Source organism: Sorex araneus, chromosome 1 (assembly GCF_027595985.1).
Source record: "Sorex araneus isolate mSorAra2 chromosome 1, mSorAra2.pri, whole genome shotgun sequence".
NCBI classification, from domain to species: Eukaryota; Metazoa; Chordata; class Mammalia; order Eulipotyphla; family Soricidae; genus Sorex; species Sorex araneus.
The window spans coordinates 710,314-736,781 of record NC_073302.1 but is presented as its reverse complement, the minus strand read 5'-3'; the positions used below and the strand labels follow the sequence as shown (position 1 = coordinate 736,781).

The 26,468-nt window shown below is 57.9% G+C and overlaps 3 protein-coding genes across 3 annotated transcripts; all 3 read right to left on the bottom strand.

Annotated features, from left to right (window-relative positions):
* Positions 1-370: 370 nt before the first annotated feature.
* On the bottom strand, positions 371-2,579 carry LOC129400872 (beta-lactoglobulin-2-like). Its single transcript, XM_055124128.1, has 6 exons — positions 2,481-2,579; positions 2,033-2,169; positions 1,646-1,719; positions 1,046-1,162; positions 600-707; positions 371-476 (listed from the first exon to the last, which is right to left on the bottom strand). The coding sequence occupies exons 1-6, from the start codon at positions 2,565-2,567 to the stop codon at positions 460-462; spliced, it is 540 nt and encodes a 179-aa protein (XP_054980103.1). The 5' UTR covers positions 2,568-2,579; the 3' UTR covers positions 371-459.
* A 15,910-nt stretch (positions 2,580-18,489) lies between these two features.
* Positions 18,490-19,905, bottom strand: LOC129400863 (beta-lactoglobulin-like). Its single transcript, XM_055123997.1, has 6 exons — positions 19,816-19,905; positions 19,302-19,438; positions 19,083-19,156; positions 18,905-19,012; positions 18,588-18,695; positions 18,490-18,506 (listed from the first exon to the last, which is right to left on the bottom strand). The coding sequence occupies exons 1-6, from the start codon at positions 19,903-19,905 to the stop codon at positions 18,490-18,492; spliced, it is 534 nt and encodes a 177-aa protein (XP_054979972.1).
* A 1,908-nt stretch (positions 19,906-21,813) lies between these two features.
* On the bottom strand, positions 21,814-25,468 carry LOC129400862 (odorant-binding protein 2b-like). The gene is made up of 6 exons (XM_055123995.1): positions 25,442-25,468; positions 22,814-22,932; positions 22,656-22,726; positions 22,363-22,473; positions 22,075-22,176; positions 21,814-21,977 (listed from the first exon to the last, which is right to left on the bottom strand). The coding sequence occupies exons 1-6, from the start codon at positions 25,466-25,468 to the stop codon at positions 21,814-21,816; spliced, it is 594 nt and encodes a 197-aa protein (XP_054979970.1).
* Between the last annotated feature and the right edge of the window lie 1,000 nt (positions 25,469-26,468).

Below are 26,468 nucleotides of genomic sequence, written 5' to 3'. Positions count from 1 at the left end.
GCACCTATCTATACCCTCTGCGGGGATCTGGACCCTGCACCTGTCTACACCCCTGTGGTGCCCAGGACCCACACGTGTCTGCACCCCCTTTGGGGGTTAGGACCCTGCAGGGTGGGGCCCCTTTGCTGGTGGACTTGCAGCCACGTATCCATGCGGTAGCCAGGGTCCCCAAGCTCCCTCTAGGGTGTTCAGGGGCAGGGTAGCAGATAGCCCCAGAGGACCTCCAGGACCCCTTCCCTGGGCAGGAGCGTCCTGCAGGCACCCCCCACCAGCGAGGCCACCACCCAGCTGGCAGCTTGACCCCCAGCGCGGCTGCATGTGAGGAGAAAAGACTCAGACGGGCTAGAGCTCAGGTCATGGCTTTATTGCTGATGAGGGGGCGAGGGCAGGTAGGGGCTGGGGGGCTGGAACGGGGGTAACCCCAGGGCGCCTGGGCTCCTCCTGGCTCCAGCGGCTGGTCTAGACGCGGCACTTCTCTGTGGAGGGAAAAGTTGGGTCGTCACGATGGACCCACGGGCCTGGCCAGGGGACTGAGCCTGGGAGTGCAGCCCAGACTAAAGCTGTGGGGGCTCCCCACCCCCGCAGCCCCGTGGACTCACCCTCCATCTGCACCATGCTCAGGATGATCTGGGGGCCCGTGGGCAGGACCTGGAGGGTTCTGCTGAAGCTTGCCATCATCTCCCCCTGCTCAGGGTTCATGGTCCTGGCTGTAGGTGGGGTCACAAGTCAGTGCCGGGCTTTGAAGAACCGGGGACAGCGGGGACACGGCCTCCAGGGCTGCCTCCAGGGCTAGCCCCGGGCCAGGGGTCTGCATAGTCACCGGGGAAAGGATCCCCGCCATCTGGGGTCCCCCATGGTCAAGCTGACTGCTGGACCGCTGCAGCCCTGGGCACGGGGCGGACAGCACTGCCCCCTGCTGGCTGCCATGCGACACGGCATGCCCTCAGCTGTCGTCCTTCTCGGCCACTGCTGCCCCGTCCTCCCCCTGCCCTCCCCGGCTGGCCCTCCCATCTTCCCCTCCCGCCCCGGCAGGACGTTCACGCACTCATGTACTGGCACACGGTGCCCTGCTGGGTGCCAGCCATGGGGGCCTCCATGCAGAAGACCATGAAGTGGGTGTAGTCTGTGTCCAGCACTGTGACCTTCTTCTCCCCGTCGTCATCTGCAAAGGCCACGTCAGGCCACGTCACTCTGACTGCCACAGCTGCCGACCCACGGCAGGGCACGCTGCAGGGGAAGCCCGGGGCCAGGCCTTGCCACGTCTCGGGGGACAGGCCTGCTCCTAGGAGAGGCGCTGGCAGCAGGGCCCGCCCATGGGCTCAGGGCGGTCAAACCAGCCCCTGCACCACCTCAGAGCCTACCTGGGCCTTGGGGGAGACGGGCAGGGCCTGGGGGTCGGCAGGGGGAGATGGGCAGGGCCTGGGGGGCTGGGGGGGCAGGACGGGCAGGCCCTGAGCGTGGGTGGGCAGGGCAGGCCAAGGGCTGGGCACTGTTCAGGCCTGTGCACTTCTGGGATGTTCCAGAAGCAGGTTCTGCTTGGAGAGGCAATACCCAGTATTGGCCCACAGGCCTTTGGGAAGTTCTGGGAGACGGAGGCCCCGGGCGCTGGGCAGCCCGACCCCGACCCCGAGGCTGCCGCACTCACAGTTCACCGTGAACACGGCAGGGTCCTGAGTCTTCTGGGCCATGATGCGAGCGTCCACGCAGTCCTGTTTCACCCTGCAGAGAACCACGGGGCTCAGCGAGCCGGCATGGCTGCATGGCCAGGACCCCCCAGTCTGTCCTGAATGACGGGACCCCACGACTGGCCAGCTGACTAAGGGGCATGGGACAGCAGGGACTCTGAGAGGGGCGCGGGGGCCAAGAACGGGACTCCCTGAAAGCTGGTCTTTTCGGGGCTCCCCGACCCCCAGACCCACAGCCGGGCCCACGAGCTCCTGGCGCTGCTGCCCCCACCCCTTCCACAGCTGAGCCTCCTCTCCGGGCGGGTGATCAGGCCCGGGAGAAGCCCCCCGTCCCAGCCCACACCCACTGTTTGCTCAGAGTGATCTCCATGTTCTCCTGGGGGGTGACTTTCAGGTCCTTGACGAACACCCTGAAGCTGGAGTCCTTGTCCAGCAGGGGTGCGTAGCTGGCCGCCATGGCCACAGTGTACCAGGTCCCGGTCATCTGCGGACAGGCCAGAGCTCAGCACAGGGTGGGCCCTGGACCCCCCCTCCTCAGCTTGCTCCCAGGATTCTGTCCTGTGGCTGTCACCCGGGGGCTCGGTCCACATGAGAGACGCCTGAGATGGGTCACAGGGGTCCCGCAGGCCTCCCAGCCAGCACTGCTCCCCGAATGGGAGGAGAGCGGCAGGGACGGGGGACACGTGCCTCCAGTGTCCTGAGCACCGTGGCTCACGTTCTTTGGGTCTCTGAGGTCCAGGCCTTGCTGCCCCCTCGCAACCCCCCAACCCCAGTGCCCATAGGGGCCTCACACACCTTCTGGATGTCCAGGTTTGTGGCCTGGGGGATGGCGGTGGCCTGGATGCCACACACGAGGGCCAGGGCGAGCAGGATGCACTTCATGGCTGCGCTGGGTCTGCACCGGACAGTGAGTGAGGCTGAGCAGCGGCCCGGGGCCTTTTATAGGCGGGCTGGGGGCGGGCCCCGCTGCACCCCATCACGCGGTTCCCCAAATCCCCCATGACTCCTCGGGCCACGGGCTGGTTCTTTTCCAGGATGCCGTGAAGCCCTTTCTGGGACAGTGTCCCTGGCCCCCTCTGCGAACAGGAAGTGTCCTTGGCGTCCGGACAGTTCCTGGTAGGCCTGAAGGACAGGTGTGGGTGTGGAGACAGGCCGGCCGCCAGCACCAGAAAACCTGGGACGTGGATGCTGAGGAAGGAGCCAGAGAGGGACCCTGAGAACCAGGGACAGCTGGCCAAGGCCCTCCCGGCGCCCCCACCGCGGCACAGGCAAGAACTGGCCGGTTCATGTCAGGACGCCCCTCACCCCTGCCCGCCCTCTGGGACCTTCCTGTAGGATATGGCGCCTCCGGGGCTCTGGGTTCTGAGAGGGACCATGACTGGGACCCCTCACACCAGGCCTGGTTCTGGGTTCCCCTCCCGCCCTGTTACCTACCTTGGCTGGGAGTCGGTCAGAGTGTTGTCCTCCACCCCTGCCCTCTCTGCTCCCCGCCACCTGCCAGGGAACAGCATTTCCGTAGAGGCCCAGGGCAGCTGAGGAGGCTGGGCCCTGGAGCTAGGGTGGGTGACCTCCGCATAAGCCACTGGTGGCTTCTGGGGTGACCCTGAGGCTCGAGGACTCAGAGTTAGGGGCATCCAGTACCCCCTCCTCAGCTGGCACCGCTGGTCCTCTGGGCCCCTCTCTGTTTCCTTCCTTAACACCCAAGTCCCAAGTCCCAGGAGCATCTCTGATGCTGGTGGCCGACCTGTCACCAAGCCGAGATCTCAACCCTGCCTGTGGCCCATCCTCCCCACAAGCCCCCCAGGCTCTCTCCAGGGGAACAGATGCTCATACACCAAGGTCCTGCCCTCTGGTGACTCCCCAACTTAGGCCAAGGCAGAGAGAAGCATCTGATCCCACTGGACCCCAAGAACACAGAGTCATCCCTAGTCTTCCTCCACCACTTTGAGTGTGCTTCTTCCCAACTCGTGACTATCCCCTGCTGCCTCCTCCTGACCCACAACAGCAGCACAGAAATGGTTACAGGAACCCGTACAATCCCCAGGGATACTCTCCACACAGGGCACTCACCTCAGGGACACTCCCCACATGGATACTTCAGGGGATACTGACAGGGGATATTCACCTTGGTAGACACTCCCCTCAAGAACACTCACCTCAGGAGACACTCCCCACAGGGAAACTCACCTCAGGAGGTACTCCCCACAGGGACACTCACCTTAGGAGGCTCTCCCCACAGAGACACTCACCTCAGAGTACACTCACAGGGGATTCTCACCTCAGGAGACACTGCCCACAGGGATATTCACCTCAAGAGACACTGACAAGGGATACTCACTCAGGAGGCACTCCCCACAGGGATACTCACTTCAGGGCACACTCACAGGGGATTCTCATCTCAGGAGACACTCCCCTAGGGACATTCACCTCAGGAGACATTCCACACAGGGACACTCACCTCAAGAGACACTCCCACAGGGGGTACTTACCTCAGGAGACACTCTCCACAGGGACACTTACCTCAGGAGACACTCCCCACAGGGACACTCACCTCAAGAGACACTCCCCACAGAGACACTCACTTCAAGAGACACTGACAGTGGATACTCACCTCAGGAGATACACCCCACAGGGACACTCACCTCGAGACAGTGACAGGAGATACTCACCTCAGGAGACACTCCTCACAGGGTCACTCACCTCAGAAGACAATCCCCACAAAATCATTCACCTCAGGAGACACTCTCCACAGGGACACTCACCTCAAGAGACAATGACAGGGGATATTCACCTTAGAAGACACTCCCCACAGGGACACTCACCTCAGGAGACACACCCCACAGCAACACTCACCACAGGAGACACTCCCCACAGGGTCACTCACTTCAGAAGACAATCTCCATAGGGACACTCTCTTCAGGGAATACTCCGACTGGAGACACTCCTCATAGGAACACTCACCTAAGGACAGTCCCCACAATGACACTCACTTCAGGGGACAGTCTCCACAGGACAATCCCCATCCTCACAGGGGACAGTCACAACCTTAATGGAAATTCTCCACAGCGGACACTCACCTTAGAGGACACTCTCCACAGGAAACTATTTCCACAGGACATTCTCCACATGGGACACTCCCTTCAGGGGACACTGACAATCAACATTGGCACCAAGTTCTGACTTGCCCTGATAGGACACATAGCTAAATGCTGGACTTGGTGCAGAGGTTGCAGGAAGATGAAGCCTTAGTTTCATCGATGACTCCCAGTAGTCTCTGGGCAGTGGGGACATCAGGATTCAGAAGGACTGGGTCTACCTCACTTCCCTGTCAGCTCCTCCTGGGTCCCTGGGCTCAGGGGAATGTGAGGCTGACATGGTCTCATTATGGGTCCCCTATACCAGACTCATATTCACTCCATGGTTTTAGAACTCTTCTCCCAGAAGAGGGGCGCTGACCCCTTGTCTCCCTTTTCCTTGAGTCCCACAAAGTCTTAATCCCCATACCTAGTGCCTCCTGAACCCCACAGAGCTGCAGGCTTTCTGGGAAGAGTCCCCACTGGGGTCAATGGCTGGCTCTGCAGTCAGGGCCCAGCTTCCTTAGCACCTGCCTCCTTATGCTACCCTCACCTCAGCTGCCAGGGTGCCTGTGACTCTTGTGGGACTTGGACCCCCCAAGCCATGAGGACTGGCCCCCATTGTGAGACCTGCCCCCCACAAAGTCTGAGGGGGTAGGCCTTCTTCTTCCATAGAACCGTGACAAACAATATTAACTTTTCTAGGTCTCTCAGCAGTAAGCTCCCTCATAACTTTGTCACACTGCTCCTCTTCATCCTGAGGGGCAGGCATAGGGCTCCTCTGCTGTCTTGCTTTGGCTCCCTATGTATGCACCTGATTTCTTGTTGTGAACTTTTTTTTTTTTGCTTTTTGGGTCACACCCAGTGATGCGCAGGGGTTACTCCTGGCTCATGCACTCAGGAATTACCTCTGGCAGCGCTCAGGAGACCATATGGGATGCTGGGAATCGAACCCGGGTCATCCGAGTGCTCAGGAAAGAGGGGAGGGTGCAGCGAACCAGTCTGGTGTTTGGAAAAGGTGTGATGCATGGTTGAAGGGTGGACTGGTTGTTGAATGGCTGATAGGTGAATGAATGAATGAATGAAGGTGAAGGAAGGAAGGAAGGAAGGAAGGAAGGAAGGAAGGAAGGAAGGAAGGAAGGAAGGAAGGAAGGAAGGAAGGAAGGAAGGAAGGAAGGAAGGAAGGAAGGAAGGAAGGAAGGAAGGAAGGAAGGAAGGAAGGAAGGAAGGAAGGAATGATAGGTGGATGAAGGATGGGAAGACAGGCAGTAACGGGCACCTGGAGATGAGAGAGTGAATGAAGAGATGTGTGGTGGATGAGAGAACAATGCCCAGCGGATGGACAGTGGCTGGGCCGAGCGTTGACAAATGGCATGGAGGCAGCGGCAGGCAGATGGTGGCTGGATAGTGAGTGCGGGTGGGCGGATACATACGCAGACGCTGGTGTACAGATGCACGGCCCATGGAGAGGCATGGGCTCAAAGCCCTGCCCACTCACGCTGGACAATATAAAAATTGGACAATATAAAAGCAATATAAAAAAATAAGTCATTCAGCTTCTCCCTCCCTCTCATGATCCTCGGACTCTCCCAGGTGCTTTTACATTCACTGTCACTTTGTTGCCCACCAAGTACCTATGCAGGTGGCAAGAATGAGCTGACCATGAGATCAGCTGACCTAGATCGCCCTGTCGGTGAGCAGGCTGGCCTGGGGCCCAGGCATTGAGGTCAGCCAGCGCCTGGCTGGGCTGAGCATTGCCTCCTTCCTCACAGCCTCACCCCAGGCCGAGGCAGCTCGCGGTCAGACTCCTCACGAAGCCCCAACAACAGCCCTTTGTATCTTGCTGCTGGGGCGAGCCTTCTGGAGCTCCCTAATGGCCCTAAAGTGGGTCAGGGCGTGGAAGCCAAGCTGATGGTGATGCAGGGGACACTGGAAGAGGCAGCGAGTCCAGTGCAGGGCTGGTGAGAGTCCAGGTGGGCACAGGGCCCGGAACGCCCAGGCCCGCCTCGCCTAGTTCATGGAAACTCCAAAATAGATTAACACAGAATTTTTTTTTAAGTTTTATTAATGACAGGTAAGATGTAATTATTACATGAGATCCAAGTACAAAACTTAATGCAATATATTTGATTCAAGAGTTGAAAACTTACTTATGTAAATGGCATTTTTAGAATAGGCATTTTATTATATTGTATTAAATGGCTTTAATTTCCTTATTTACATAGATTAAAATTATATAGCAATCACAAATTGGCTTTTGCTGATTTATTTTCTGATCATTCTACTTGCCATGTCTTTTAAGTCTTGTTGGAACAAGCAATATGAAGTAAACTTGTTATGTGAGTAAGGGGCAGGCTGAGGTTGGGAGGGAAAATGGGGACATTGGTGGAGGGAAGGACACATTGGTGGTGTTGGAACACACATGCCCGAAACAACTGTTTTATGAATACCTTTGTAGTCCACAGTGTTTTGATAAAAATTAACTTTGTTAATGTAAAAACTGAATGTGTCACCAGGGCCAGGGAGGTGACACAGAGGGCTGGATGCAGGCTTTACCTCTGAGACACCTGGGTTCCATCCTGACCTCCAGGTTCCTGGGCACCGTCAGGAGTGGCCCCTGAGCACCACACAAAGCATAGCTCCCCGACCAACAGGTATGGCCCCAAAACAAAGAAATTAAATTGTAAATATCAGTAAGATAGATAAGACTCTAAGCAACCTAGCCTGACAAGACAGAGGTGGTTAGGTGAGCAAGACGATGAAGACGATGCACAAAGCACAGAAGCTGGAGGACCTTCCTGGGCAGAGCCGGTCGCCTCGGCCTCTGGGAAGGGGCAGAGCAGGGGCAGAAAATCGAAGCTCCTCACCCTGGCTCTGGCAGAGAAATTAAACATAATAATTTCCACAGGGGGTGAAAAAAAAACAGAAAATAAGAGTTACTGGAGCCGTTGGCATGGGCGGCACTTTAGAAACTGCTTCTCTGGACACTGGAAAGAAGGAAACTTCCCTGTTCTCTGTCATGTTTCCAACGTGACAACAAACCTACTTTTGAATTTCTATGTCAAGTGCTAATTCAAATGCCATCAGCCAAGACTACAAAGCCACTCAGTGATGATGTCCAGGAGACCCACTCCCGGCCACGAGGGACGCTCAGGGGAGGCCTCAGTGCCAACAGCAGGACACCAGAGCCCCAGGGAATGGACACGGCTTCTCTCGGTATTGTCAGTTCCTGACAAAACTCAAAACTATCTGATAACATATTTGCTGTAATTCTTCAAGCAGTCGTGCTCTGAGGACCGGGAGAGGTCCACATTCTGCATCCCATGGGCAGAAAATTCCATGTTGTATCTACCCTGAATGGTACCCTGAGCACAGCCTGGTGTGACCCAAAAAGCAAAAGATTTAAAAAATATTGGGGGTATGGTGCTGCCAACAGGTCAGCCTGTACCAGGCAAGTGCATCAGCAGCTTGATGGTGCCTTCAGACTTCCTGACACCCCAAAATTGCCGCTGTGCCTTTGGCCGGACCCCAACAATGTGGGGCCAAGTTTATCAAGAAATTAAACAGCCAAAAGTTAGGTATGTGGGAGCCACACCCGCAAACCACCCTGGCTCAGCTATACAAGCTCATTTATTGGCCTTATTTCAGAGACCCATAGATAAATTTCAACAGAGAACAAAAGCTACAGTTAAACTAGGACCCGCACATGGTTGAACAGACCAGGATAAACCAGAGTGGGGTAGGTTGGCCTGGGGCCCATCCAAGTAGAGCCTCCAGCACCCACTTGCTTCCACAATCCAAAATCACTGCCATACCGCCAGCCTGACTCCACCGTCTCAGGACGACCTCACCAAGATATAATCTGCTGAAAATTCTGGTATGCGGGTTTTGTGACTGAAATCTCCAGGTTTTCTTGGAGTTGGGATGGGCTACCTCCCCCCACCTCCCTGTACTTCCAGAAGTCTCGGCAGTCACATCCACCTCAAAGCAGCCACCCAGCTGAAAAGCTACTCCAGCTTCACCGTCCTGATAAAAATATTGAATGCCCGAACAAACACCACGACCTCTTGGCATGTGTTGTAAACCATAGCGCACAAAAGAATAAGAGGAGGTGGGGGGAAAGAGCGAGCAAGAAGGAAAGTGCTTCCCATAGAGGGAGAGGGGCCTTGGGGGATGGTGGGAAGGAAATAAGGGACACTGGTGGTGGAAAATGTACACTGGTGGAGGGTGGGTGCTGGATCATTGTGTGACTGAAACCCAATTATGAACAGCTTTGTAATGGTCTATCTAACGGATATCCAATTTAAAAAATATTTTTAAAACTTAAACAAAAAGTAATGTGAAGTTCATGCCCAATTCAATCAGCATAATCAATGGCTGAATAAAAAGCAGTACTTCTACATTCACTTGTATCACTTGTCATCCTGTTGATCTTCGATTTGCTTGAAGGGCGCCAGTAACGTCTCCATTCATCCCTGTTGCATGCTAGTATAGCCCAATGGTATCTGCTCGCTCCATGAACATGAAGAGCCTCAAACCATTTGTTCAGAGTTTTGACAAAGAAGTCTGACCATCTCGTAGGTGGGCGGCCACACAGTCTTTTGACGTCCTGTGGAATCCAGTCGGTAACAGCTCTAATCCAGTGGTCGTCTCTAAATCGCATTACGTGTCCAGTCCATCTGATTTTCGATGTCTTGGCAAATGAGACAGCATCCATGATTCTTGACTGTCGACGGAGGTCGGAACTCCAGATTCCTTCTCTCACTTGAGTGAAATGTGATACTCCAAGCAAAGCTCTTTCGATTCCTCTTTGGGACACCCGAATAACAACGAATAGCATTCTCATTCTATTTGTGTAGGACCCAGGTCTCTGAGACGTGTGTTAGTGCAGGAAGAACGGTGGAGTCAAAAAGATGTGCCTGGAGCCAGAGGCACTCTTAACCACTTAACTACTTAACCACTTCTTCGACACTCTTGAAGGCGTTCCACGCTGCTCTCTTCCTCCTGCACAGTTCTGGCACCAAGTCTTTCCTCATGTTGAGTTCTCAACCCAGGTACACATAGCTGCTGCATTCGGAGATGTTCGTTCCATTGAGAGCAAATGGAATGTCAGGGACTAGTTCATTTTTCATGAACATTGTTTTGCTGAGATTCAGCTGCAGTCTGACCTTTCCACACTCACGGTCGAAGTCGGCCAGCATTTGTGCCACTTGGCTAATGTTTGGTTATTAGAACAATGCCATCAGCAAAGCGAAGATGGTGTAGTTGCCGACCGTCTATCTTCACTCCCATTCCTTCCCATTCCAGTTGTCTCATGACGTTCTCGAGGGTGGCACTGAAGAGTTTCGGTGAAATGGTGTCACCCTGCCGAACCCTCTCTTTACGTCAATGATCACTACCTTGTAGAATGGTGGGATCCTGGTGGTGAATTCGTAATACAGCTCCTGCATTAAAAAGTAAATAAAAGGTAAAACAACTATCCATGAAGATGTCAGCCTGTGGAGCGGCAGGTGTGGCATGGCTCAGAGACCCACGGGGCACTCTCACCAGGCCAGTACCCAAGGACATCTGGAGGCTGAGACTGACTGGCCAGATGCCCGGCAGAGGGCCTGCCAGGATAAGTGGCACCTGAAGCCATAGACACAAAGGTTGGAAATCACTTCACAAGGTCTCACAGACCAATAAGAGAAGACAAAAGTGTGAAGGGTTCATTTAAACTGATGGAAGCGTCTTCTCGGAGGATTTCAAGTATTCTGGTAAACAAGCTCTATAAAGTGACAGAAAAAATACCAAGAACACGATAAACAAGGAAATGATTCTATTCTTCGTAGAAAAGGAAAACACAAAAGCTTCTCAAGTGTATGAAAATCTAATGATTGGGGCTGGAGCAATAGTCCAGTGGGGAGGACACTTTTCTTGCACACGGCCGACTGGGCTCCGGCCCCTGGCACCCCATGTAGTCCCCAAGCACCACCAGGAGTGATTCCTGAATGCAGAGTCAAGGGTGACCCCTGAATATCAGAGTGTGGCCCAAAAGCAAAAACAAAAAATCTCACAGTGGTTGGGACTAGTACAGAGCGCAGGTGCTTTCCCTGCACACGAGTGGCCCAGGTTCCATCCCCAGCACCCCAGCAGGCGCCCCAAGCTCTCCAGAAGTGATTCCTGAGCACAGGTGTAAGGCTCGAGCACTGCCAGGTGTGGCCCCAACACAAAACAAAACAGTCTGACGATGAGGCTCAGAGGTGGCTCAGTGGTCAGGCACCTGCCTTCCCTGTGAACTGAGAACTGGCTCCTGGCACCTCCAGAGTCTGCGGCCTTCGCTGCCTCTGGCCCGGGGTTTAATCTACAAGCCTGGTGGGTGCAGTCACGCAGCTGAAGTGTGTGACCAGGGGCAGGAGCCATAGACCAGCAGGGAGGGCACTTGCCTTGCCTGAGTCTGGCACCCCAAACCCCACCAGGGATGATTCCTGAGCACCACCAGGCGTAGCCAAAACATAGCAAAAAGCGTGTGACTCCCCCCAACTCCAACACACACAGACAGTGGGCACTGCAACCAGAGACATGCCAGGCCCCGTGAGCACTGTGACCAGAGCACTGTAAGCACCACAGTGGAATGAGCGTGATCCCCACCGAGCAGGTATGCGAGGGCCACGGCAGAGCACGTCCAAGCCCGGCCTCACAACAAACAACAGTAAAGGAGGAGAGGAATTAGGGGCACAACCGGCCCTCGGGAAGCAATACTTGCGCAGCAGCAAGTGCCGGGGACGCAGCTGAAGACAGAGACTCGGCCCCAGGCAGACACCACGCGCGGCTGGGGGCGGAGAGTGGCCCCTCCCGGGGTCAGCGAGGAGACTGAGAGGAGAAGAGGTTCCGGAGAGGGCCAGAGGGCGGCACAGGGCCCCCGACTCCTTCCGAGTGATCTCTGAGCACGGAGCCAGGGCAAGCCCCGGGACAGCCGGTGTGGCCCCGAAACTGGGCACAAGCAAGCAGGAAGAGAACAGAAAGTCCCCGAGACCTGGCCTGCTGGCGCCTGGCTGGCGCCCGCCGCCCACAGGATCACGCCACCTTTGCTGAAGAGAGACGGGATTGTGGGCCATAAATCAAGTTTGCAAAAATCTAAAAGTGAGCTGGAGGGGGGACTCAGCAGGCTGGAGGCCTGGTTCAAGCCCAGCATGTGTGGTCCCGTGAGCACTGGCCCAGGAGCACCCCCAGAGCGGAGCGGGTAACAGAACAGAGCAAGAGCCACTGGGGACCCCTGCCAGGTGTGAAAGGATCAGCCAGACAAAACGCTCTTTTATCACAATCGCACTCAAACAGAAAGCAGGAGCGAAAGGGTACAGGGAAGGTCCCAGACACCTGGCAGAAGCCGACAGGTCCGGGCCCTCGGTCAGACTCTGCCGCCCCAGGCGAGCTCCACAGAGGTCAGGCTGACGGAAATTTCAAGTACACCAGTTTCTTGGCTGAAAACTCCGGCCTTCTCAGTCGGGTGGGCGACCTCCCGTGCTCGGGAGACCCGGCAGCCAGGCACGAGTCCCGGCCCCGCCACGGAAGCTTACTGCCCGGGGGAATATTCTGGATTTTCTGGCATCTCCAAACTCCACAACGCTGACGCCCCAGTAGAGGCACAGCAGAGTGGGTGGGAATGTAACGTAGAATCCAGCTGGGCTCCGCTCACAGAAGCATTGACACAGGAGGCCCCGCTGGGCTGGCCGCAGCTCAGCAATCAACCCTCCCGCTAGGGCTTACGGCCCCCCAGGGAGAAACAACAATTGTCACAAATTTCCTTTAACTGAAGTATTTTTTGATCATTTCATTAGGCATTTAGTGGCAGCAAGAAATATAAAATAAATTACTGGAGGCCTGCTACATTGAGAGGTGGATGGGTAAATGGAGACTGTTGGGAAAATGAAGGGGATGTGTACTGTGGTAGGACTGGGGTTGGAATACTGAATGCCTGCAACAAATCAGCACGAACAACCTTGTAAACCAAAGTATTCAAATAAAGTGGGAAAGAAAGGAACTAACCATATCTAACATTTATAAAATTAGCAAGTGGGTCCATTTCATTAGTAAAACTAGAAACATTTGAATTGAATTTGTGAGGAACTGGCCCAGAACAGACCACAGGAATCCATTTAGCTTTCTCAAAACTCTTTTTACAGGAGCCCGCATTGCAGAATAACTTGATTTTCTGCCCCTGAGCAAGGAATTCGGATACAGGCACCCCGGGTCGCAAGAAGGGTGGTGGTCAGACCAGATAACCAGATGCTTCTCACAAAACCCATGTCACAGGACCCATATCACAAGACCCATGTCACAAGACCCAGGACTGCCCCCAGAACCGGTACATTCCTGAATATTGGCGCGAATACTGATCTCTAAAACCATAGGCTAAGGAGTGATGTCCTTTTAAATGGATTGGTTAAGAAAGTTTGTAATATTACAAATCTATTGGCTATGAAATGCGTGGGCTCTGCTGTAATGGCCGGGGAAGGCCTATATAAGATCTCCTTTGGAGAAGCTCGGGGTCTTTGCCCAACCTGCTGGACCTGTGTGTCCGCGTAGGCGGCTGGACCCTGGCTAGCCAGTCTTTCAATAAACCCTGCTTGCTGTTTGCAGTCTCTGGAGTCTCTTTGTCATTATAGGGAGATCTCGATCCGCGCCCTAACAGAATTAAGTGGGACAAAGGTGTTAAAAGCACTAGGACCGGAGTGATAGCACAGCGGGGAGGGCGTTTGCCTTGCACGCAGCGAACCGGGGTTCAATCCCCAGCATCCCATATGGTCCCTCCAGCACCACCAGGAGTGATTCCTGAGTGCAGAGCCAGAGTAACCCCTGAGTATCGCTGGTTGTGACCCAAAAAGCCAAAACAAAACAAAAGTATGCAGGTATAGCTTAAAGGGGTCTGAAGAGGGGCCGGAGCGATAGCACAGCAGGTAGGGGGTTTGCCTTGCACGCGGCTGACCCAGGTTCAATTCCCAGCATCCCATATGGTCCCCCAAGCACTGCCAGGAGTAATTCCTGAGTGCAAAGCCAGGAGTAACCCCTGTGCATCGCATCGCTGGGTGTGACCCTAAAAGCAAATAAATAAATAAATAAAAAATAAAGGGGTCTGAAGAACATCCAGGCACACGGAGCTCTCAACTCAGGGGCCTACGCCTGCAACCTCAGTAGCTAGAAAGAGAGCAGCCTGCAACCGTCAGCAGGAGAGCAAGGGACTGGCCAGGCAGCAAGCATCGTCGAGCTGTCTCCCCCTCCCCTGAAGCCCCACCCAGAGCCTCGCTTTCTTTTTTAAAAATTTTTTATTTTTTAAAATATTTTTATTGAGTGGCTGGAGCAATATTATAGTGGGTAGTGCATTTGCCTTGCACACAGCCAACCCGGGTTCGATTCCCAGCATCCCATATGGTCCCCTGAGCACCGCCGGGAGTGATTCCTGAGCGCAAAGCCAGGATTAATCCCTGAGCATCGTCGGGTGTGACCCAAAAAGCAAAAGCAAAAAAAAAATTGAATATCCATGATAGACCCTTATAAAGCTGTTCGTGATTGGGCTTCAGTCATACAATGATCCAGCATCCACCCCTCTATCAGTGCACATTTCCCACCACCAGTGTCCCCTGCTTCCCTCCCACCCAACCCCACCTCCCTCTGTGGCAGGCCCTCCTCCTCTTCTCTCTCTCCTTTTGTGCATTACGGTTTGCAATACAGATACTGAGAGATCATTGTGTTTGTCCAGGACTGTAAAAAATACGCACGCGGTACGATGTGTGTTTGCGGGCTCTCAGGATTTGTGCCGCTTGGCTAATGTTTGGTGTTATGAGAACGATGTCATCAGCAAAGCGGAGGTGGTATAGTTGCCGACCGTCTATCTTCATTCCCATTCTCTCCCATTCTATTCGTCGCATGACATTCTCGAGGGTGGCACTGAAGAGTTTCGGTGAAATGATGTCACCCTGCCAAACCCTCTCTTTACGTCAATGATCACTACCTTGTAGAATAGTGAGATCTGGGTGGTGAATCCATAATACAGCTCACGAAGGATCTTGATACTGAGTTTGAACGCCCTGTTTGGTTAGGGCTTCAATGATTGCTTCAATCTCAACAGAATCGAAGCCCTTCTTTAAATCAATGAACGTTAGACAGAGCAGCACCTTGAACTCTCGTGAAACTTCAATGAGTTTGGTCACTGTGTGGATATGATTGATCATGCTGAATCCTTTTTGGAACCCGGCTTGCTCCCATGGTTGCCCTTCATCTAGTGTTCTGCCTATTCTATTCAGGATGACTCGAGTGAACAGCTTGTAGACAACAGACAGCAGACAGATTGGGTGATAGTTGCCGATGTCGTGGATGTCTCCCTTCTTGTACAACAGAACGGTCCTGCTGGTTTTCCTCTGGGACGGAAACTTGCATAGGGACAGGTAGCGAGTGAAGAGCTGAGCCAGTGTATTGATGAGTACTGGCGGCAGATTCTTCAGGTGTTCGGGTCTGACCTTGTCTGGACCGGGTGCTGTATGCTTCTTTACTGACGAAATGGCGTGTTGGATTTCGGAAGGGAGAACGTTGGGAACGACATATCCATCCTGCGGAACTTGGTATGTGGGCAGGTGGACATGGCTGTCGAAGAGATCTGAGTAGAAGTCATGAATAATCCTCTCCATTGCCCTTCTGGAAGATGTGATAGATCCACCAGGACATCGAAGGGCAGTCATCCTGGTCTTGTAGTTGGCAAAGGACAGGGGAGCGTTGCGAATACTTTTCCTGGCTTCTGCCACATCGGCCAACACTGCTGCTCTTCTCTCTCTGAGGTCTTCCTTTATTGCTTCTCTGCACAGCTTTGCGAGTTCAGATGTTAGCTTGTGGTTGCCTGAGGCTCGTGCCAAACCACATTGGCAAATGGGCTCGAGAGTTTCCAAAGACAGGCATCTGTTTGTGGCTTTCCTACTCTCAGCAGTCTTCACGCAGTCATGGACGTGCTGAACCAGTCGATGGTATTCCTTGTTGATATTGTCAACGGTGGCATCTTCTCACGTTGCTGCAATAGTGCCAAAGAGCTCCCAGTTGGTGTTCATTCTGGGAGTTCTCTTCTTAAACTTAAACTTTGCAGTCCTTTCTCCCCACTCTGTGAAGTAGAATTTTGCATGAAGAAGACGGTGGTCCGATTCCGTTTGGAATTTTGGGACAACAGTGACATTGGTCAGGCAAAACCTTCGATTGGATATGATGTGGTCAATTTCGTTGTGGAACTGTCCACTGGGAGATTCCCATGTCCAGCGTTTAGGTTCGGCCTTCTGGAACTGTGAGTTACCATGGATGGTCTTGGTCAACATGATGAACTCAGACAGCTGAGAAATAATTGGAAAAACTTGAGAAAGAATTTCCCCAACCTGACGAAGGAAATTGGCGCACTGAACCAGGAGACCCAAGGGTGCCAGGCGAAGTAAACAAAGCAAACAAAGCGCCACCAAGACAGGCTGTAATTAAAAGGGCAAGAATCAGAGACAGTCCAGCTCCCTATAGCTGCGAGGGGGAAGAAGAAATAAAGATGCCTCGAAACAAACAAGAATGAAGACAGGAGCTTCCAGGAGCCCTGGGGCTTGGCACAGCCACGCTGGGGACGCCCAGCTCCCGCCCCGCCCCACGAGCAGGCTCAGACCGGCAACCCCGCGCAGTGTGGGAACAGAGGGAGGAGTGCGAGTGAGCCCCAAGTGAGGGGAAGACAGAGATGACACAGGTTGGAGCGAAATCAGACATGTGAGTCATGACACAGAAAACAGGGCTGGGGAACTAGTCTGGTGGGGAGGGCGCTGGCCTGGCGTGGTCAGCCCGGGGCTCTGATCCCCATCACCCGATACGGTTCCCAGAGCAGCGCCAGGAGTAACCCCTGAGCGTTGCCAGGTGTGCCCCCACCAAGAAAAAGGGAGGAAAGAAGAAAGGAATGCACAGGGCCAGCGAAACCAGGAGCTGGTTATTCGAGCCAAGATTGGCAGATCTGCTGGACAGGACTCTGCAGGGGACAAGAGGCAATAAAGAGGGTCAGAGACGAAAGAAGAGGAATCACGTGGACACGCCGGAAATCCAAGAGCGCATAGGAGGGCCGGAGTGACAGTACAGCTGGCCTTACACACAGCTGGCCGGGGCTTGCTGCCCGGCACCACCTCTGCTCCCCCAAGGGCCACCAGGAATGGCCACTGAGTGCAGAGGCAGGAGTAAGCCCTGAGCACCACCAGGTGTGGCTCCAAAATTAATTAATTTTAAAATAATAAAAACAAAGCTCATAAGAGACTACTGTGAACAAATTCAGGCTACCAAGCCTGAAACTTAAAATAATAGGATACATTTTTAGAATCCTACAAACCCCCAGGATTGATCTGAGAAGTAGAAAATATGAACAGGCCCATCACATGGAGGGAAATTAAAACAGAAATTACAAATCTCCGCAAAGGAAAACCCCTGGTCCGTGTAGGCTGACTGCCGAGGTCCGCCCTGCACCAAAGAGGGTCGTGTCCCTTCGCCCTTGAGCAACTCCAGAATCACACAGCCCAGGAGAGCCCCCTCACAGCCCGCCGAGGCCATTTACCTGAATGCCAAAAGCAGTTATTACAGAAAAACGAAAGGCACAGACCATAGCTCTGATGAACATTGGGACAAAATCCCTCAACGAAATCTTAGAATTCCCAAATGGAATCCAACAATATACAAAATTATTATGTATCATGATCAAGTGGGTTTCACTGGACCAGGCAGAGAGGGTCCAATACACACAGGTAAATTGATGAAATGGGTCACTCTCGACTCTTTCGGGAACCTTTTATTTCTTCTCCCGTGCAGCTGTGAGGGGTCTGGCTGGTGCCTGAAGCTGGGCCCCTGCCATGTCCTGCTGTGCCTGGCCCAGAGGCACAGCCGTCAGTCTGTCTGTCGTCAGTCCGTCTGTCCGTCGGGCTGTCTGCCTCATCGGGCCCCAGGACTCTGTCTGCCTCCCGCCTCTCGCCTCTGACACCGCCAGGCCCTAGTCTATCAGGGTCGGCAGGAACAGAGTCACTCTTGGTGATCAGAGTGGGGTCAGCATCTGTGACTGGGGGTCGGGTCACCACCTATGACTTGGGGTCAGGGGTCACCATCTGTGACTGGGGTCAGGGGTCACCACCTATGACTTGGGGTCAGGGTCACCGTCTGTGAGTATGGGATCACCATCTGTGACTGGGGGTCAGGGGTCACATCTATGACTCAGACCAGGGGTCACCATCTGTGGCTCAGGGTCAGGGGTCACTGGGGGCATCTGTCCCCTGCTCACACCTCATTCCTGGACATGGCCGGTGTCCCTCGCCTGCTCAGTCTGAGTTTGATTCTCTGGTTCCCCCCTAAGCTGAGAGGAGCCCCCGGCCGCCCCGCACTTCCCCCAGGCCGAGCCCCCCCAGTGAGACACGCCAAGGGCACAGGTGGGTGACAGGCTTTATTTAGAACTGGGAGGGGGTGGGGGCTCGGGGCAGCAGCAGGCGCGGGCTGTCCTGTGGGAACAGACATTCGGACTCTGGGTCACTGGGTGGAGCGTGGGACGGCGTGAGGCGCAGTCGGACTCCAACAATGCAGCCGGAGACGCCACGAGCACGACCACCCCCCAGCACCCAGAGCCGGGCAGGGCGAGGGTCCTGGCCAGGCCCAGGGGCCCCGAGGAAGCGCCCAGGAAGCTGGTGGGGCGGGACATACCCAAGGCAATGCTGGCGGTTCACCTAGGCACGGCAGGGCACTGCAGAGAAGGGCCAGGTCAGCCGGAGCCTGCCCCCCCCGGGACCCCAGGGCCGCCATGCCTCCCCTGGGCAGTGCTCACTCATCGTCTGGGTGAAGTCCAGAACCATCGTGGGGCGCACAGACTTAGCCTTGAGGACGCTGTTGAACTTCTCCATCACCTTGTCCTGGTTGGGGCTCGGGGTCCGGGCTGTGGGGCCACAGTGAGGCTCAGGAGCCTTGAGAGGCCCACAGGGACTCGGGAAGGGCCCGCGGGGTGGCTCCGGGGCCTGCTCCCGGCCTCCCTGACCCCAGGACCTGCTGCCTGCTCTGTGACGGGGCTCAGGTGCACACCCCAGGCCCCCCTCCCTCCTTCTGACCCCCACGGGAGCCCCGCGTCCCCCAGCCCTGGGCACGCACTCAGGTACTGGCAGGTCAAGCTCTGGGTGTCCATGGTCTTCTCCATGCAGAAGATCAGGTGGTCCTGGTTGTCAAAATCCATCACGAACATCTCGTCCTGCTGCAGGTCTGGGGGAACGCGGGCAGTGAGGACGGGTAGCTGGGGCCACACTCCGGCCTCACCCGGCCCTGCACTCACAGTGGATCTTGAACCTGGCCTCCATGTCGGTTTTCTCCGCGACAATCTTCTTCTCCACACACTGGCCGTTCTTCCTGAAAGGCGCGAGGGCGTGACCCCGGCTGTCCCACCCCCCCCAACTCAAGGGGCACTGGGAAGGCCCAACAGGGGGGCTGCAGGCCCTGCTCTCGGCACCCCCCGGAGTAAGGCTGGCACCGCCACGCGCACAGCCACACCCACCGCTGGTTCACGGTGATCTCCAGGCCCTTGGGGGTGATGCTCAGCTCCTTGACAAACATACGCAGGGGGGTGGTCTCGGAGGCCAGGAGGGCAGTGTCTGTGGTCATCATGGCCACGGTGTGCCAGGTCCCGGCCATCTGAGGAGGACAGGAGCTCAGCGAGAGCAGGACAGCGCCCCACGTACCCAGCACAGCTCCCTTAGGGGGCTGGCAAGGAGGGACACCCCAGCCCTGGGTGAAGGAGGGTCTCCAAGCCGGGACACCCCAGCAGGGTGGGGTGCCCACACCCTGCAGGGCGTGTCTTCGGCGGGAGACAGGGTCAGAGACTGGCAGGGACCCCATCTGACCGGGGAGAGGGGCTGAGGACACACAGCTCAGGGGACAGGCGCCCGCCAGGAACCCTGACCAGCAGCCCCCAGGCCAGGGTGTCTGGGCCCAGTGCGGGGACAGGGGTCGGCGGCAGGGCGAGGTGTGGGGGCCGGGGGCTCAGTTGACCTTCGAGCTGACCAGCTGACCTTGGAGATGTCCAGGTTCTTCATGGCCTGGGGGATGGTGGTGGCCTGGATGCCACACACAAGGGCCAGGGCGAGCAGGACACACTTCATGGCTGCGCTGGGTCTGCACCGGACAGTGAGTGAGGCCGAGCAGCGGCCCGGGGCCTTTTATAGGCGACTGGGCTCCCCCGCGGTTCTCGGAAGCCCCTGACCGCCCTGGGCCCGGGGGCTTCCTCCTGCCACACAGCGGCGGCCTGTTCCCGGGTTCCTGGAAGCCACGGGGACACTTCTGGGTTGGGTCTTGAGCAATGACGGGTCAGAGGGGCGGGGGACGGCGGTGCCCAGGGCCGGGCCCGTGGGTCACACCAGGGAGCCCGGCAGCCCCAGACTGTGGAGGACAAAGCAACGGGGCTCACACACCAGAGTCGTCTCCACAGCCCCAGCACCTGTGCACAGCCCTGCTATGCACACCTGCTGACTGCCATCCTGGTGTAGACACAGCTCAACAGTCATGTGGTGTAGACACAGCTCAACAGTCATCCCGGGTGTAGACACCTGCTGACTGCCATCCCAGTGTAGACACAGCTCAACAGTCATCCCGGGTGTAGTCACAGCTCAGCAGTCATCCCAGGTGTAGACACAGCTCACACAGTCATCCCGGTGTAGACACAGCTCACACAGTCATCCCGGGTGTAGTCACAGCTCACACAGTCATCCCGGTGTAGACACAACTCACACAGTCATCCCGGGTGTAGACAGAACTCACACAATCATCCCAGGTGTAGACACAGCTCACACAGTCATTCCTGTGTAGACACAGCTCAGCAGTCATGCGGGTGTAGACACAGCTCACACAGTTGTCCTGGGTGTAGACACAGCTCAACAGTCATCCTGAATGTAACACCACTCAACAGTCATTCTGGTGTAGACACAGCACACAGTCATCCTGGATGAGGACACAGCTCCCTCAGTCCTGCAAGGTGCACTCCTACACACACACACACACACACACACACACACACACACACACGCTCGCTCACAGCTTTGAGGCAATCCTTATGTTCGGGACCCTGGCCCCCAGGCAGCCCCTCGCCCTTTGAGTCACGTGTTCTTTCGCCTGCGGACTCCAGCCATGGCGTCTCCCGGCTGGTACTCCAGAGGTGCTCGCCTTGGGGTTTGTGCCTCTGAGGGGTGGACCCTGAGGACTTCCTAGCCACACTCCTTGGCCTCATCTGGGAGGAGGGAGGAAGGGACTAGAGGCGACATCATGTCTGGACAACGCCACGGTCTTTCCAGAGACGCCTTGGTGGGAACGTGGACGTGAATCACCGAGCCACGGTGGAGAAGGGCAGAGAGCCACGAGAGCCGTCGACCGTCCCAGCTCCGAACAGCCGCATGCTGAGGCGTGCCAGAGGCTGCACTCGCCCCCTTGCTCCCTGGGCCGTGCCCTCGCCGACAGTGCCAGGGGAGCTGCAGGGCACGGCAGTTCACACCCTGGCACCCTGTGGGCAGAGCCCAAGGCCAGGGGGCCTGGAGACCACTGGGGGCTTCCCTCGCTCTGGGCCTGCGCATCCCCCCGCCCCGAAGGCCGAGGCGTGCGGGGAAGGTGCTGACCCTGCACACAGCCTGTGAGGCTCGTCTCTGGCCCCTCATGGGGTGCCCCAGGTCCTGCCAGGAGAGTGAGCACAGAGCCAGGGGTCAGCGGCAGCTTCTGCTGAGGGCCCGGGGCGGCGGTGCCCAGACTGGGGGCTCAGGCGCCCGCCCCACCGGCCATGGCCACCAGGCCCCAGTGCCCCCGCCTCAGGGTTGGCGCCCACCTGGGCCTCGCTCATGCTCCTGCCGCCTCCTGCCCCAGCCGCAGCCCACCCCGCCCAGGGACCCACGACCAGCGGAAACCACGAGTCCAGGTGTGCGGAAACTCTTTATGGGGGCGGGACAGCCGCGGCTGGGGGGGCAGGGTCCTCCTGTCCTCCCCTCAGGTCCCGGGCAGCAGCCTGCTGGGGGGTGGGGACGCAGGTCCTAGTCCCGAGGGGCCTGGGGGCTGGACATGGGCACAGTCGGAAGGTCGGCCGGCGTGGGCGTCGGGTGGGCCCCGGTGTGCCTCCTGGGGCACTTGCACGTGCTGTCCCTGGCCAGGCCCCTGGTGGCTTCAGCCCTGAGGGACCTCTCGGGGCTGCAGCTCCCTAGAGACGCCGGGGAGAGAAGCAGAGAGAGGGTCTGCACAGGCCGGCCGGAGCAGGGACCCCAGGGTGCTGGCACGGCAGGGCGGGGCTGCCTCACCCTCCTGGGCCGGCCAGTAGATCTGCTCCTCCCGGAAGCCTTTGCGCCGCACGAATTCCTTAAAGGCCTCCAGGGCGATGGGGCTTTCCGCCAGGGTCCGACCTGCAGGGAGGGCAGCAGAGCCCGGCCAGTGGGGACGGGGCCTTCCGGGGACAGTGACCCGGGAGTGAGGCGGGAACGGGGCCACAGGGCTCGGGGCTCTCGGCACAGCTGGTGGCCCCGAGATCCCTGGGCTGGCCCTGCCGACCCCAGGGAGCTCCCAAGCAGGCTGGGACCCCCGAAACTCACCCATGAGCTTGGCTAATCTGTGGCGTTTGCCGTGGATGAGACTCTCGCTGTAAAACACCACGTGGTCCCCCGCCGGCGTCCCCTCCACCTGCAGGGTACTCAGACCCCCGACTGGGCACAAGCTGGGGCTCAGTGACACTCCGCGGCTGTCCTCTTGGGCCCCCAAGCTGAGCCCCAGCACGGGACAACCCAGGGGCCCGTGTCCTGCCCTGTCAGGACAGGACAAGGGTCCCGCAGGAGGGATAAGAGCTGTGGGGACGGGGGCCCGGGGACATGGGGCCCAGGGGACTCACGGTAGCTGTATCTGCCAGGCTCGGCTGCTTTCTCGAAGGTGATGTTCAGCTGCCGGCACTGGCCGTGGGCCCTGCGGCGGGGCCGGCGTGAGGCACTCCAGGGGCACCCAGGGACCCCCACACTGGGGAAGTCGACCCCGCACAGCCCACGGTGTCACCTGTATGTGAGGGAGGCCTGCAGGGTGCCGCTCCCCAGGGGCCGGAAGACGACGGGGACCACCTTCGGGAGCTGGAACCCAGTGCCCACGAGTGCCTTGATGTACCACTTCCCCCGGATCTGGAAAAGGGGACCTTGCAGTCTCTGCCCTGCCTAGCCCGGGAGCTGCCGTACCAGGGCGGCCTCTGCTCCTGACCCCGTCCCCCTGGCCCCCGTCCCCCTGGCCCCCGTCCCCCAGCTCCCAGCCCCCGGCTCCCGGCTCCCCTGGCCCCTCCCGCAGCACCTTCCCAGCCCAGACCCTCCCTGGGGTCTGAGGTGACCCAGGCCCCCCTCTCCGTCCACGTGGGCCTCACATCTGGGTCCTGGACGGACGGGGGGCGCTGGGGAGGCAGCGCGGCCCCCAGGCCGAGAGAGAGGGCGAGGAGGAGGGCCTGCATGCTGGGAGCGGCGGTGGGAGCTGAGCAGGGGCCAGGCTGCAGGGCCACCTTTATCCAAGCCAGTGGCCGGGCCGGCACGCCCACTCGGGGCTCACCCCTGTCCCCTGCCTGTCCCGCCCCTCCTCCTTCGGGACCTTTCGTGGACTGGGTGGAGCTGGCAGGCCGCTGAGGTGGGGACAGGGAACCGATTCTTCCGGCCACCCAGGGTCCCCTGACATGGGCTCAGCCCTGTCTCCACAGCACGGGCCGCCCAGGGCAGAGGTTCCCTCCCTCCCCGCTCTGGGACCTCAAGCTCAAAATCAGGGCCCCGCCCGCCCGGCCCCTGGGCCCCCGCCGTCTCCCCACAGCAGTACTGCTGCCCGAGGCTCCGAGACCCTCCATACACTCCCGGGGCCTCTCGGGACCGGGTGACGCCCCCCACCCCCGCACTCAGGCAGCCTGTGACAGGTGACAGGCTGGGGGTGTAACGGACGGAGGGGTGGGGGGGCGGGGCGGGCAGGCCCACTGACCTTTCCGGCAGCGGCGGGAGCAAGGCCAGGGCTCAGGGCCCTGGACACTGGGGAACTGCTGTGTGAGAGGGGGGGAACAGGGGCAGGCCGGTGGGCCTCAGACTCCGCAGGGCTCAGGAGAGAAGGCGGACCCCGCAGGGAGGAAGCCCCAGACACCGATGGCCGGAGCACTCGGGCCTGAGGCTGCAGCCCCACACAGTTCCCTGAGCATCGCCCGCCCTGTAGCCACGACAGACCCGAGCCCCGGGCACCACCTCCTCGGGCCCTTGTGCCCAGCTGCTGGTCCAGTTGGCCCAGAGGCCGGAGGAGAGCCGGAGAGGAGTGCAGGGAAATCGAGCAGGAGGGAAGCTCCCCCAGGCCCTGTGGGAGAGCGCGCCCACCAACAGCCGAGCACTGACTCCAGCAGGCCCAGGGTCACTGCGGGGGGTTGCTGGGGCAGAGAGGCCATGTCCCCGGGTCCGCAGTCGGGAGCTGGCTCCAAGGGTCTGAAAGCAGGGAGCCCTGGGGGCCCACCTTGCCTGCCTGGCCAGGGTCACCCAGACTGGCCGCTGGGCCCCTAAGTGCGCCAGGGTGAGCGGGAACAGAGGCCATCACTCAAGCCCACCAACCAAGCCCCAAAGTGTCTGCTCTTAATGGCCCAAAGGCACTGTGCATCCAGAACATGGTGCCAGGTGCCACCTGCACACCTGGGCACACCTCGCACACTTGGACACACCTGGTATACCTGGGCACACCTGGGCATACCTGGGCACACCTGGACATACCTGGGCACACCTGGCATACCTGACATATCTGGGCACATCTGGCACACCTGGGCATACCTGGGCACACCTGGCATACCTGGGCACACCTGGACATACCTGGCACACTTGGGCATACCTGACATATCTGGGCACATCTGGCACACCTGGCATACCTGGGCACACCTGGACATACCTGGCACACCTGGGCATACCTAGCATACCTGGGCATACCTGGCATATCTGGGCACATCTGGTACACCTGGGCATATCTGGGCACACCTGGCACACCTGGGCATACCTAGCATACCTGGTATACCTGGGCACACCTGGCACACCTGGCATACCTGGGCACACCTGGTATATCTTATACATCTGGGCACACCTGGCATACCTGGGCACACCAGGGCATACCTGGCACACCTGGGCATACCTGGCATACCTGGGCACATCTGGTACACCTGGCACACCTGGACATACCTAGCATACCTGGGCATACCTGGCATATCTGGGCACATCTGGTACACCTGGCATATCTGGGCACACCTGGACATACCTGGTACACCTGAACATACCTGGCACACCTGGTATATCTGGGCACACCTGGCACACCTGGTATACCTGGGCACACCTGGTATATCTGATATATCTGGGCACACCTGGACATACCTGGCACACCTGGGCATACCTGGCATACCTGGGCACATCTGGTACACCTGGCATACCTGGGCACACCTGGACATACCTGGTACACCTGAACATACCTGGCACACCTGGTATATCTGGGCACACCTGGCACACCTGGTATACCTCGGCACACCTGACATACCTGGGCACACCTGGTATACCTGGTATATCTGATATATCTGGACACACCTGGCATACCTGGGCATACCTGGGCACACCTGGCACACCTGGGCATACCTGGACATACCTAGCATACCTGGTGTACCTGGACACAGCTGGGCATGTCTGGGCACACCTGGCACATCCGGCACGAAGCTGGCTACCGCGTGCAGGAGAGGCTGTGGTCCCCAGTGTGGAGAATTCAACCACAGGGAGTGCAGAGGCATCTGGGGATGGACGGGCCCTGCAGCAGCCCCCACCCAATCCACACAGAAGTGAGGCCAAAGGCATTCGTCACTCTGTCAGTGCTAGTGGAACAGTAGAGCTAGACTGACGGGGAAGGACAGGAGGAGAGAGGGTGATCTTGGTCCATTTGGGTCCCCCGGTGCCTGGGTCACACGGGGGCAAGGTTGGGGGCTGGCTTGAGGGCACAGTACAGCAAGAGGCCTGGGGCTGTTGGCATGGACATGAAGTAGGTGTAGCCCAGCTCAGTGTTTGCTTGTGTGCAGAGGAAATGACAGCCTGTCTGCACCGCAGGTGAAGGGAGGGAAGGGGAAGAACTCAGCGTTCCCATCCAGAGCTAGGCACGGCCGGAGGGGGCGGGGCCCCTGGGGAACCAGGCCCTAGGAAGGGGGGAGCAGGAGGGGCAGCCCAGGAGGGGAAAGGCTGCCACTACGTGCAGGGAGCCCAACCCTCACCCTCAGCCCCACCTCGGCCCCCAGCCTCAGGCCAGCTGCCCAGAGGAGCTTCTGGGAGGGAGCGAGGCCCCAGAGCACAGAGAGACACAGGGTTGGGCCCTCCTCCCAAGGCGGGCAGGGGTGGGAGCAGGTGCCCCTCCTGGCCCGCATGCAGCTGACCAGGGTTTGACCCTTGGCACCACATACACTCCCCCGTGCCCCACTGGACCTGGCCCCGAGCACAGAGCATGCAGGACTCCTGGGGGGGCAGAGGCCACCTGCCCCCGGAAGGGATCACCAGCAGGGGTGGGGCGTCGGGGAGAGGCAGGGTTGGGGCCGAGCCGCTGCCCCCAGCCCCTGCCTGAAGGCACCGCTGAGGGGCTGCCAGCCCTGGGAGCTCGCGGAAGAGGGAGAGGCAGCAGGAAACTCACAGGCTTCGGAGAAGGA

What these genes read in the sequence shown, in the direction of transcription:
- LOC129400862 (XM_055123995.1), bottom strand. Translation starts at nt 25,468, where the DNA reads ATGCCCAGCTGTGTCCAGGTACACCAG. An exon ending in GCTGTGTCCAGGTACACCAG is followed by an intron (nt 22,933 to 25,441) that starts GTATGCTAGGTA and finishes CCCCTTTTCCAG; the next exon opens with ATCCGGGGGAAGTGGTACAT. An exon ending in CTACTGGCCGGCCCAGGAGG is followed by an intron (nt 21,978 to 22,074) that starts GTGAGGCAGCCC and finishes CGGCGTCTCTAG; the next exon opens with GGAGCTGCAGCCCCGAGAGG.
- LOC129400872 (XM_055124128.1), bottom strand. Translation starts at nt 2,567, where the DNA reads ATGAAGTGCATCCTGCTCGCCCTGGCCCTCGTGTGTGGCATCCAGGCC. An exon ending in CAAACCTGGACATCCAGAAG is followed by an intron (nt 2,170 to 2,480) that starts GTGTGTGAGGCC and finishes GCCTGTCCGCAG; the next exon opens with ATGACCGGGACCTGGTACAC. An exon ending in CACCGTGTGCCAGTACATGA is followed by an intron (nt 708 to 1,045) that starts GTGCGTGAACGT and finishes CCCCACCTACAG; the next exon opens with CCAGGACCATGAACCCTGAG.
- LOC129400863 (XM_055123997.1), bottom strand. Translation starts at nt 19,905, where the DNA reads ATGAAGTGTGTCCTGCTCGCCCTGGCCCTTGTGTGTGGCATCCAGGCC. An exon ending in AGAACCTGGACATCTCCAAG is followed by an intron (nt 19,439 to 19,815) that starts GTCAGCTGGTCA and finishes TGTCCTCCTCAG; the next exon opens with ATGGCCGGGACCTGGCACAC. An exon ending in GAGATCACCGTGAACCAGCG is followed by an intron (nt 19,157 to 19,301) that starts GTGGGTGTGGCT and finishes CGCGCCTTTCAG; the next exon opens with GAAGAACGGCCAGTGTGTGG.